At 36.3% G+C, this 12,266-nt stretch overlaps 1 protein-coding gene across 9 annotated transcripts in view; it reads left to right on the top strand.

Moving 5' to 3' along the window:
• PCNX1 (pecanex 1) overlaps window positions 1–12,266 on the top strand; it is a 96,470-nt gene that overhangs the window by 29,273 nt on the left and 54,931 nt on the right. For 5 of the 9 annotated variants that reach the window (XR_012764624.1, XM_075427297.1, XM_075427292.1 and 2 more), the window contains 2 exons: window positions 6,010–6,142; window positions 10,784–10,926. The exons of 2 other annotated variants lie outside the window; for them this stretch is intronic. Coding sequence is in view for 6 of the 7 variants with exons in the window: in XM_075427297.1 (XP_075283412.1) it covers window positions 6,010–6,142; window positions 10,784–10,926 (276 nt within the window). In the remaining variant the exon portion in view is untranslated. The remainder of the gene's footprint in view (window positions 1–6,009; window positions 6,143–10,783; window positions 10,927–12,266) is intronic. 2 more of the 9 variants (XM_075427291.1, XM_075427294.1) reach the window with 2 other exon arrangements.

Genomic DNA, 12,266 nt, shown 5'->3' with positions numbered 1-12,266 from the left:
GAGATGTAATTCCAGGATATATTGAAGTTGGTTACTAACTAACATTTGATGTTATAGTTAATAGAAGCCCATTCAAAGCAAATATGTCTTTCTGTGTATGATATACTAATACAGAATACCACTTATGCTAGAAAGACTGTGTGATCTGAAGACTTAAAACATCTTTTCCTTAAGATGAGTAAATCCAAGTATAAAATCGTAATTAAGTTTCATAAAGATTAATGTAGGTTATGAACATTTGTCTGCTGCATGAACATACCTCTAGCTATTGATACCCAAATCCCTGGATACAGGGACTATATGGAGAAGGGCATGAGATTAGGTCATAGCTTTAGCTCTTTGACCCAAAGTCCGTCAACATTATATTCAAGAAGTCTGTGTGAGTACTTTTAAAAGTGGTATAATTCAAGTGGGAAGTACAGTGAAGTAGAATAACTGAGACTCCTAGCTTTTTCTTTGGCATTAATACAGAAATTTGTCTATTAAGCTGTAAAACATATTTGGTTCAGAATTTGAAACAGGTGGTTTTGTCCTGGTTATTTATTCCCTGCCTGACAGTTTTTTTTGCTTGTTGGATTGTTATAGTGACTGGTTTGACATAATTGTAAATACTCCTCGGCCTAGTCTCAAACTTTTTTACATGCATTCAGCCACAACACTGAAGTCTTGGGCTTTACTTCCCTTGTTTCTATTTTCTTTTTTGATGACAAGCTTGCCTTCCTAAATTGTATGTCGTTTTCCTCTGCCTTATTTTCTAATAAATGTTTCTATCTTGGAGATGTCCCTCTGTTGTTCATTGTTTCTCCTTTGCTGCCCACATCTCTGTTCTTCAGAAATTGGCATTAGTGATATCTTTTATTAAATGTCCACAGTAAATTATAATACTATAAGCCAATACTTTGCTTTTTCATCAGAGAAGTATAAGAAATCTCTACAATTGTAGGTCTTATAATGGTGCATAATCCATGGTGATTAATAACTGTATACTGAAGATACGGACTGAATGGACTCCTTTCTACTTGGGTATCTTGCAAGTATAGTTTTTAGAGCAGCGTTAGAACACATAAGAATAAACTGCAAATGCTTCAACTGGGCGGACAATGATGGTGTTAACCTATAAATGCATGTGAGAAGTATGGCTTTTCTCAGGTTTTGAACACAAATGAGATACAGATGCTCAATACAGAAGAGCAAAATTTCAGCTATTTGGTTTGGCAAAGTACGTTCAGTGTTAGAAGGCAGATTTCATTGCGTATGTGAATGCATGAGCCATAAACTATTCATACCAGTTCTCACCAATAATTTGTAGGGTTGGTCATTACGAGTGGTTGAAAGTAGTTAGATGAGTTTCCCATTTGATAGGGAGAAAAATGGCATGTCCAAGCATCACTAAGTTCCGTGCACATGTTTAACCATGCTTAACCTGACTAAAGTTCAAAACCATCTAGACCTCAAGTGAGTGGGGGACACTGTTTCCATTGTGTGGGGATTTTTTGTGTTTTTTTATTTTCTTTCCAGCCAGAATGAAGTTGGTTGTTTTCCACATGGATGCTTTACCTCTGTATTACCTCCATACTGTATCTTTCCAAGAATCTTCTTACTTGGGAAGAATTTATCTGTATCTCAGAATTTGTCTGAGCCACTGGGTTTAGCATTTTTGCCTAGCAAAAGTGAAATGGGACTTGATGCAATAAAACTTGGATGTGTTGCTTTTTTATCTCGTGCTTCTTCAGTTTCCATCTTCTAAGATTGGGTCAGAAGCAGTGGTACATACACACAGAGTGATGTTGTAAATGTTTGGCTTGTATGTGTAAATGTTCCTGTTGGAAAAAAACACATTTGCATTTTATGTTTCTGAAAGCTAGTTGTACTGTACAACAATTGTATAGTTGTAGTGTAAAACTTTGAGTCTTCAGTTCTGTTTAAAACTTGAAGGAACTGCAGAGATTTTAAATCAAAAATGCTTGTGCAGTATAGAAAGAGAAATTTTGGAAAGGAATAACCTGCAGGCAGGATATTTGAACCTATGTTCAGATATTCCCAGCTGTTTGGCAAAGGGATGCAAATTATTTGTTGTTCTAGAATTCTCTCTAAAATAACTTTACTCTTTTTATTGGGAAGGTATCATTCCAAATGTGCGATAACGGAATGATATCCTCATGACTTTCTAAGTGTGTAACTGCTGATTGGGCTTTTTTCCAATCAGAAGTGTAATGAAAGGGAAAAAAAAAAGATTAATTTTAAGACGTGATTGTATAAACATTTTCATTAACAAATACAAAAGTAAAATTACTTCCTCTTTGAATTTAGATGTATTATACTTGAGAATAGTTGTGGGAGGGTTAAGTTTCCTACAAAGTTGTGATTAGGTCTCCACCTCTTATTTTATTGATCACTGGAACGTAGGTTTGTGTTTCTAACTTGTGTACTTTAAACTTTAAACCTGATTTTTCTGTTCTCTAGAACAAATAATGGTGGGGGCTCAAATTCAGATGACAATATGCAGAAGAAATTTATACTTAAATTTCTTGACATTAATGTAGTGTTTCAACATGAAAGTTTAGAATAAATCAGAAAAAATAGAACAGACATCAGCCACAAATGCTTTGTAAGTCTGCTTGTCTTCCTTGACTGGTTTGCTTAAAGTAAACAAGAACTGTAAAAGTATAACCTATGTTATCTCTCCCTACTAGATTTAGGTTTTATATCTGAGAGTAGATGTTGGATCTTACATTTGGGGAGTCTAAAGTAACTGGTTGTAAGTAGCAGCATCAGAGAAGTGTGAATGATGGTCTAAAAATGTATTTAAAAAAACAAAAACAACCACAAACCCTCCTCTGGCCTACAGGGATACTTTTATTTGTTCAGTTTTGGTTTTAAACATCAAAACACTATGTCACTTAGTGAATATTAAAGGAAGCTTATTTATGTTAAAACAAAGTGAATTCCCTCGTGATTGAACTGCTCTCAGAGCATGATGGAGGATATATTAGGAGCTTTATCTTACATCCTACTGATGAACTCACAAGCAGCTGTACTGCTCCTTCTCGTTAAAGACAAGTTGAAACACAAATAAAATGTATTAACATAAGTAGCTTTCCATACTGGTACATATTTTTCAATTCTGTGTGCTCTTTAAAGTGAGCTGTTGGTTTTGTTTGTGTTTTGTGTTTTTTTCTTTTTTTTAAAAAAAAAGCCCACAACTGAAAACAAAACCAAAAGGCATTCCATACTTCAAACAAACTGTAGTTCTTTCTGCTCAACTAGCTTTTTTTTTAACTTTTAGTCATGTTTTCAACATGTAGCTTCTTGTGTTGCATAATGTTAGCAGGCTTGGAGCTTATTGGGCTGAAAAGCTCTGCAGGCTTTTCAAAAGAATCTACAGACTTGGTTAGTGATCTTGGGTGTCACCACCTATGTTCAGAAAGAGTGTATATAGAAGATGTGCGTTGAACAGAAGTTTCAAGATCAATAAAAAAATCTTTTGGTAGATTAGGCAGAAAGATACACCAAAATATACTTTCCTTTTTAAAGGTTACAGTGAAATAATAAGAAGTTAGCAAATGCCAGAACTATTTGCCTTTGCAGCTTTGAATTTAATCTCAAAGTACGTATGAATTTTTACTTTTAATTTTTTTTTATCTTCAAACATGTTTGTGTCTCTCGCTTCGTCACAGGATACTGTCTTAGTGCTTGAGGTAGACTTGATTCAGTGGTAAATTGGAGCTGTGTAGGAAGGACCTCTAGTGTTTCCATAATCTGGGCTTCAGTTACTGCAGAAGGTGATGCTTACTTAATAAAGGATATGAAAAGAAAAACAGATGTTGTCAGTGTTAAGTATGCTGCCTTGAAGAAATGCACTTGAATGCTGCTTTTGCTAAGTAGTTGCAAGTGGTAATTAAGATGTGATACTGATGTTTACTATCTTAATGGTAATTAAGATTTTTACATTTCAGTTAAGACTAGTCATGGTTTTTCATTTCTTGGTGCTTAACTATGGCCTGATTAGCAGAAATGTGTGGAATTGCTTTTGCATCTGAAGTCAATGGAAGCTGTGTTGTGAATATGAGTTTTGATAAACTGATGTATACACTGGAAAAACTGAGCTTTACAGTTTGCATCCAAAATTAGTGGGCAGTTTTGACCTCTTGTATGTTAACCCACCAGAAAAGAAGTCAGGATTCATACTATCTTGTTTAGTGTGTAAAGTACTTCAAGTATGAGACCTATAAAGAAATCCTTGGAGAAAATAGGCTGTGTATTAAAGCATAAAGCTGTATATTAAAGCATAAAGATGCATATTAAAGCAGAAGAGAAATGTATTGAATTCTTGCTGAAATACATTGAAAAGGAAGTATCACCTATTCATGCTTGGAATAACAAAAACAGTTATGGAGGAGCGAGGAGAAAGTGAACAATCCCACAGTTTTCCTAAACATACAGGAAAGGACTGAATTAAGGATATCCTTAACTGTTAACGTTTTGGTAATGAAATGTTTGTAACTTTAATGTTGGTCTTAAAATATATGTCTTCATGTAGCTGCTTAGCTTTTAAAGCAAACTACAGATTGAAGCTTCATAAAGCAAACTACAAGTGGAAGCTTCATATGCAGTATTCACTTGATAACCTGTGATTCATGGGTGGAATCAGGCTCTTGTTCCATGCAGTCTTTATTGCTTGAGCTATGCCAGTAATACACAGCAGTACTAGGTTGCTGTTCCCTATAGACCAGTATTAGATTCTTTGCTGGTAATTTTTGAAAGCTTAATGACAGGAATGTTGTAACTTGAAATGTGCTTAAGTGAACATGGACTACTCCGACTATGATCTTTCTGCCATAAAAAAAGCATTGTTCCCTTAGTGTTTTTATTTTTTATTTTGGCTTGACACAATCCTTGGTTTTCTCACTGTAGTAACAGGCTTATTCACTACCGACTTGTGACTTCCCCTTCAAGATTGTGACTCTCCTCTTGCACTGACTTCATGTCAAGGTTGTCGATTGTTTTTTTTTTTTTTCTCCTCCTTCACTTGCCTACCAAAACCTATTTTCTCTGTAACCCATTCATTTGAGCTGTCTAGTGCTCTGCATTCAAACTGAGTAGTAGCTTCCCTGGTTCACAAGGAAATTTGAGATTGTAGACAAACCACGAAGCAGTCCAGATCCGAAGTTATTCAGACTGTGAAGCTTAGGGATCACAGGTGGATTTTGGAGGGGGGTAATCTGCGGCTCCCTGGAGTACATACAGACTGGTTTTTACAGTGTAGCTTTATAAGCGGACCGAGTCTTTTATGTTTGTTTTTTGTGTGTTGGTTTTTTTTTTTTGTTTGGGGAGTTGAAATAACAAAGCCCCCAATCCATACCAAGAAGTTATTCTCTCACTTAATCTCAACCCACTGCTCCTCCAAATCATAGTGTAAGTAGTCTAAAATGAGCAACATGTATCCCTTGGTGCTTATGAGGAAAAAAAGAAAAAAAACAACTCTTATTTTGTCCCCTGAGGAGGTGTGATGAGGTTAACATCAACCCTACCTGTTTGGCAGAAATGTTAAAATTGATAACAGAATATTATGATGAGGAATGGCAGACAACCTTTCTAGGTTGTCCTTTATTCTTCTCCTTTAATTATCTATTAAATGTGATAAAGGGTGAGGTCAGTCTTGTCTCTTCCTGCCCTGTGTAAGTGGAAGATATTTGGGATATCCAACTTTTTTTTTTTTTTTTTTCAACCTGACTGTTTGGATCGGGGGTAAAAAAATAAAAAAAGGCAAGCTGTATATTCAACACCCCTATCCCCCAAACACCCAACCATGCAAATTTTTACCAACAGTTGTGTGTTGTGATCCTGTCTTGAGGCAGGTTACTTGAACAGTCAGTGCATAAGCTACTTTTGTTATTGCAAGTCAAGTTTGTTAAGCTGGGGAGGGTCAGGGGGAGGAAAGGAGTCTTAAGTTACTGTGTACGTAACTAGGATGGGTTCTTATTTGACCTAAAGTCTGTCTTGATGCAGCAGCACAAGCCAGCGAGGAGACTGTCACATTTCGTCGTGAACGCAGCACATTTAGGCGTCAGGCAGTACGACGCCGGCACAATGCAGGGAGTAACCCTACCCCTCCTACATTGCTCATCGGATCACCCCTCAGGTAGGGTATCTAAATGTTCCACCATATTTAGCATGCATGCAGCAGACCACTGCTTCCCACACCCACCAGTGTTGCCAGAAAAGCACTTTTTACTTCCTTCCCCACCATAACCTCCTTGAGCTGTCACTGCATGTCACTGTGGGCTTGTTGAATTGTGCATGTACGTGTGGCACTATTTCCAAAATGATCAGGATAGCCAGTCTCTAACATGTTATAGCTGATTTCAGATTGATAACAAAATGAACTAATGCTAACGAACTTAGACTCAATGGGTTTTTTTATCAAAAACTTCAGAAACTTTTACTTTCAAGCAAGAAGAAAAACCCAAGAAAATATTGTTTGCCATTCCTCACTTTGTTTTTCTTTCCTTTAAGAAAGTAAGCATTAGGTACTAGTACTGTAATTGCTTTGCACATCTGTGGATAGTGAGAGATAAACATAACAGCAAAACGGCAGAACATTGTAAAAAGCTTAAATCATACATGCAGAGGTTCCAAAACTAAAATACAGGCAAAGCATTGTATGAACATCCTGCAGCTTTTTACAGCAAAAGAGAAAAAATGAAGTAATAGCTATGCCTTTGTTATAGAACGCACGGTATTGCTCAGTATGAAATTTAATTGTGTGGCGCTTCGCTTGCCTTGGCGATGTTCAAAGTGTACTGTATACATGTATCCCAGGAGTCGCCAACCTTCACTGGCCCATTTGTTAACAATATGGAGCCTAGTGATATGTGACATACAACAACTCTGGTCTGTCAGCTTCAACAGTAGAAGCAGCAACCATGCTAAGTTTTTAAACTTGTTTTTTAAATCTTTCAGTCCTGTGGTTGCCTATGGTGTTGGAGAATCTGGCGAGCAGAACACTGCCTATAGAGAAAGAAACACTCCCCCATACACATCAAAGTAATTCTTCCTCCAGTTATATGATAAATACGCAGGAATAGTTGTATATGTTGTGCATTCTTAATGATCATCTTTCATATGCTAAGCTGTCTTTTAGGAATAGAAGCAGTCTGCTTTTGTGTTTCAGGAACACTTTGGTAATTTTTTTTAACTGGAAAAAGCTATAGAGACTGAGCAAATAAAAAGAAAATACAATAGAGAATGAGGGAGGAATCATGCTGTCTTTGTGGCACCACTGAATTAATCAAGGACTAAATTTGTAAGTTTTCCTCAGGCAGGAGGATTGCAAGAATGGTACCTAAAATCTAACAAATGAAGGATTGACTTTTGCCACATCAAGGGCTGAAAGTAGTTAAATGTGTTTTTACTGGCTAGTGCAGTATGTAGCAGTAACCACATCATTTCTGATGATTTTTCTGTTAAGCTTCTGGCCTTGCTGAACATAGCTTGTTCAGCTCATAGTGAGGGATGCTAAAACTTTGCATTCTCTTATATCACTTTTGCTCTACTCTTTGTTGCATTCACTTCTGATTTTTTTTTTATTTTCTCCTTTTTTTTTTTTTTTTTTTGAGGAGGATAATATTTATTTGGTGTATTGGTTCATAAGAGGTTGTTCAGACTAATCGGAGCTCCTTAACTGTACATTAGTCAGAAAACAGTGTTTTCTTCCTCTTACACAGCTGGAAAGTAGGGGCAAATAAAGGACTGTTTTAAACTGATTCTGACAGCTGCCTCGTCTTCACGTGCTAGTGTAGTCACTGAGGTTCTCATGGCTTAAGCTGGACTTCAGTGAGAGAGCATGAGAAAACTGAAGTTGGTGGAAGTAACTTAATCAGTAATCAGACAAGATGTTCAAGGGTGGGAGAGCGGAACAAATATTCTAGCCTTGTATTTTCTCTATACATTTTCCAGTTACCTAAATTTGCTCCTTTCTAAATAATAAAAAGAACACCTTCCCAAACCGTTCTATACTTTCTCTGACATAATGACATATGTTATCAAAAATACTTGTATCATAAACATATGTTCAGAATTGAATACTTAGTGAGATTACTTTGCTCAAAGCATTGTTTGTGATGCTAAATGACTTCGCTTGAAGTGGAGTTAAATTGCCTTAGTCCAACCAAACACCAAAGTGCTTTCAGATTTCTTTGACATGCATTCCACAGTTGGTAGTTCAAATGGAATTTATCTGAAAATTTGTATTTATTACTGTTCTGATTTCTAGATGAATAGTCTGAAAAAACTTATTACATGAGTAGCTTAATTTTAGTGTAAATCCTATGTGTTGCTGGAAGAAGAAATCCTTAAGAAAGATTAAACAAACAAACAAAAATTGTACATAAGGAAGAAATGTGAAGAAATGCAGAGGTTTTTTTAGCCAGTTATCACCAAGATCCTTGCAAAATATCACTGCAGCTGTACTGGCATTACTTGTATATTCTAGTGGTGAACTGCCTCGGTCTAGTTCCTGGTACCGCTAATCCATATGACTTCAGATGTTAAACTTCTAACAGTATTAGATTTACTAATCTTTAGATGCCCTGATGTTACTTCTTTCTTATTCTTGCCAGCAAAACTTTAATCTCCTAATCTTCTAACTCTGGCATAAGATTGGATGTTGTGGGGATGTTCCCTTGGAACCTGTTGAGTTCAACCTGATTTATTTCAAAAATTTTTTTTCCTATCTATTATTGCAATTACTTTTCACTTCCTCTGTGGAATGTTTAGTATAAGAGAGAATGGTATTATATGTGTATGTGTTTGGCAGTGGTAGATACTTAAGTAAAACCTGGTCTAGTAAATTCTGCTGGTTTTAATGCTAAATTAGACACAAGAGTACTTTGCCTGGTAACTTAAAACCAAAAAACCCACAACCAACCAACCACCCTGCTTTTGTCCTGCCTAAATGTCAACAGTGTTTTGGGCACTATAAACATAAGTACGCATTGGCATCCTATGTAGTCAATGGTGTATGCATGTGTATGGTGACTGTCTGAAGCAGAATTTTACTTTTATGACTATTAATTAGGCAGAGAATAAATGTATCTTTTGCATATCCGTGTGATCTGTTAATGTCAGTATTTTGGTTTTTTTTTTTTCAATTGTGACAGATATTGAATAACCACGGAAAGGACAACTTTGTATATACTTTTTTGATGCGTAGCTACTCTTAAAGGGAAAGCAGTATTGTTTAGCATTGTTTTGGTGTTGCTGATAATACTTAAGGGAGACAATGAAGGCTGGCACATCTGTGAGCTTCGTTAGGGCTTTTGTTGCCATGTAACTCACTGAAGGCCTTGTGTACAGCAGCAAAACACCGAATTTGAAGTTCAAAATAAAGTATGTTAGAACGTGATAAATAATGAGTTGGAGTTTTTACCTCATGAGCTGTGTGCATGTCTGCTTTATTTTTGCATGAGTTTTTCTTAACACCTGTTCTTATACCCATATTTTGTTTTCCAGTGGTGCTCTAACAAAAGAACTGAAAAGTAGATGTTCTAGAAAATACTGTTAAAAGCAAGTACATCAGATATAACCCCTCAACTTAGTAAGATCTTGCTTTTTCGGTTGTCTTACTGTAGCATCACACTGGAAACAGTGAAATATTAAAAGCAACACATGATAAAGACTTTCTCAAAAGAATGTCTAAGATATTTTCCATAGTCTTTAAAATAAAGTCGTCTAAAATAATTTAATTTCATCGCATCCCACAGCTGACTGTGCCATGTAAGTTCTTTAAATGCACAGAATGAAGAATAATAAAAACACTAATCTTGCGAAGTAGATGTGATATCCAAGTGTAAATGTCATGTATTCTGACACTTTGCTATGTTTAATATTAAACAAGCTATTAAAAAATATCTAACTTAGTTAAAAAGCTTAATAAAACAGTTTTGCAATGAGAAGGATGTGAAGAGAACTAGCTTTTTCAAGCATTGACTACTCATGGCTGTAAAGTTACAAATTTATCTGAAGCCTAAGTTGACTTTTAAAACCTGTTTTTTGGTGCAGGTATGTGTCTGGGTATAGAAGAATTTCTTTGCGGTAGTAATACCAAGTAATAAAGTTTTTGCTGTAATGTCAAAATAACTTCAAAATAGACTTAAAAATTTTGCTAATTAATATTTTTTTATAAGCATTCTTAATATGTTAAAAAAAAATCTGAATCCAAATTTTTAACTACAGTTATCTTACAAGGTCTGTGGTAGCATATCTCTACTAACAAAGCTTAAAGATGTTTTCTAGTTAGTGCAGATTAATAGCAAGAAAGATTATGTTATTGCGACCAAAAATACCCAAATGGCCAACTAAGCAGTTGATCAGGTCATACATCAATGAGCAAAATGACCCTAACTATATATAGTGAGAAGGCACTGCTGTACGTAAGTGGTACCTCGGGTTAGTGTACAGTTAGACTAACCACCGGTAATTTGCTTTTTGCACCCACAAATAAAGACTTGTAGGAATATACTTGATGGGAATTGGGGAGGTGTTAGAAAGCAATACTGCCTCTTAAGAAGTAGAACAGAAACTGTATCTCTAGGTTACAGATGTAACTAGTATCCAAATAGTCTGTTATATGGAACTGGTGGGTTATCTGAGCCCTAACAAGTGGCTTCTTAATGCTATACTCTTAAGCTTGCCTCTTCAGATTAAAGTCTTGTCTTGCTTCGGTTCTAGCTGTTTTTCTCTTCTCCCTGGTAACGTGTCCCCAATCCGTGTTTTCTCGTAGCCTTGAAGATGGTGAGCGAGGCCCGCCGCCCTCCTCCCCACCCCGCCAGGCAGCTGTGCTGGTGAGAACGGGGAGTGCCCGCTTAGAAGCAGCCCCTGCCACTGCATCTGCTGTAGGCGGTAGCAGTTTGCACGATGAACTTGGTATGCAGGCCTTACGTAACCTTGGTGACATGGCAGATGTATCGGTAATAATGCGGTGAAAATCAGCTGACCTTAGCTTTGTTTCTGTGTCTTGTAGGTGCATTGCTTAGAAGGCTGTATTGCTCTTAAATTCCTTGCCTTCCACAGACTTCTTCCCAGGCATTTTCTTTGTCAAATGCACAATAGGAAACACACGAAGGGTGCATAGATACGAATAGTGATGATGTGCGAGCTTTCGTGATGTGAGCAAATGTAACACATGTAATGCATAAGTTTTCTTAACGTTGTCACAGGTAGTTGGGCAGAGGTTGTTACCAACTTTGAGGAACTTCTCGTTCCTGAAAAAAATATTTATTGTGCTTCCTAGGAATTCTCAATCTTCCTTTTTAGATGAGTCTTGCATAGCTGGTCTTTAAAAACAAAATCCTCTTGTAAATTGGAGTGCTTTACTTTTCATGTACACCTTAATTTAGGAGTTTGAGATTGGAAGAAAATATGGACTTTTTCTTATATCAAATGCCATGATTGTATGGAGCCTTGTAGTGCCCCTGAGTTCTTCATAGTCCATTTTATGTAGTATTCTTAACTATTTATTAACTTCTGTGCAGCTAATAAAGTTGCTAGGGAGAGGGAAGTTGAGGTGGTCATAAGAGGTGACTGATCTCCTGAGATGCAGTAAGGCAGGGACAGATGTGGAAAAATTCTTGGCAGGGTTCTTTGCAGTTATCTATACATGGCCTGAATTAATTATGACTTAAGTATTAATATGGAATTCTTATTCAGATTATTAAAGTGGGCATCTTTAGAACTGATAATTATTAGTGACAGTATTTTGAGTGGCTGCCAGCTGTAATAAAAATACAGGTTAGCTCAGAACACTGACAAACACTTGTTTTGGACTTTACTGTAACCCAGTACTAAAAGATAAATGAATTATCATCTTATTCCACTAGTGGGGAAGACTTCAAGAGTGGCCAGGCTGTGGTACCCCTTTAAATATGAGTTTGGCTAACGAGTTGCCGTTCTTGTGCAACATCTAACTGCAGTATAAGGAAAAAATGAATATGAGCAAAACTGAAAACAATGCCGACATTCTCTGAGGTGTTTTATAAAATTCAACTGAAGTTGTGCTAAATACACACAGTCTACTTATGTGATAATTTTTGTTTTAGAGTCAGTGGCTCTGCTAAGTTCTACATAGAAAAATCATGACTTGTGTCTGAATGCCTGTATGTATCTCTGAACTGTGGAAGCTTATCACATGAAACTAAAGATTTCTTTATTTAATTTGGACCCTTTTTATTTCTTGTTTGAAAAAGTGCTGGAATATAACTCTGAAA

Source organism: Opisthocomus hoazin, chromosome 7, assembly GCF_030867145.1.
Source record: "Opisthocomus hoazin isolate bOpiHoa1 chromosome 7, bOpiHoa1.hap1, whole genome shotgun sequence".
Classification (NCBI taxonomy): domain Eukaryota; kingdom Metazoa; phylum Chordata; class Aves; order Opisthocomiformes; family Opisthocomidae; genus Opisthocomus; species Opisthocomus hoazin.
This window is presented reverse-complemented; position numbering and strand designations above follow the sequence as displayed.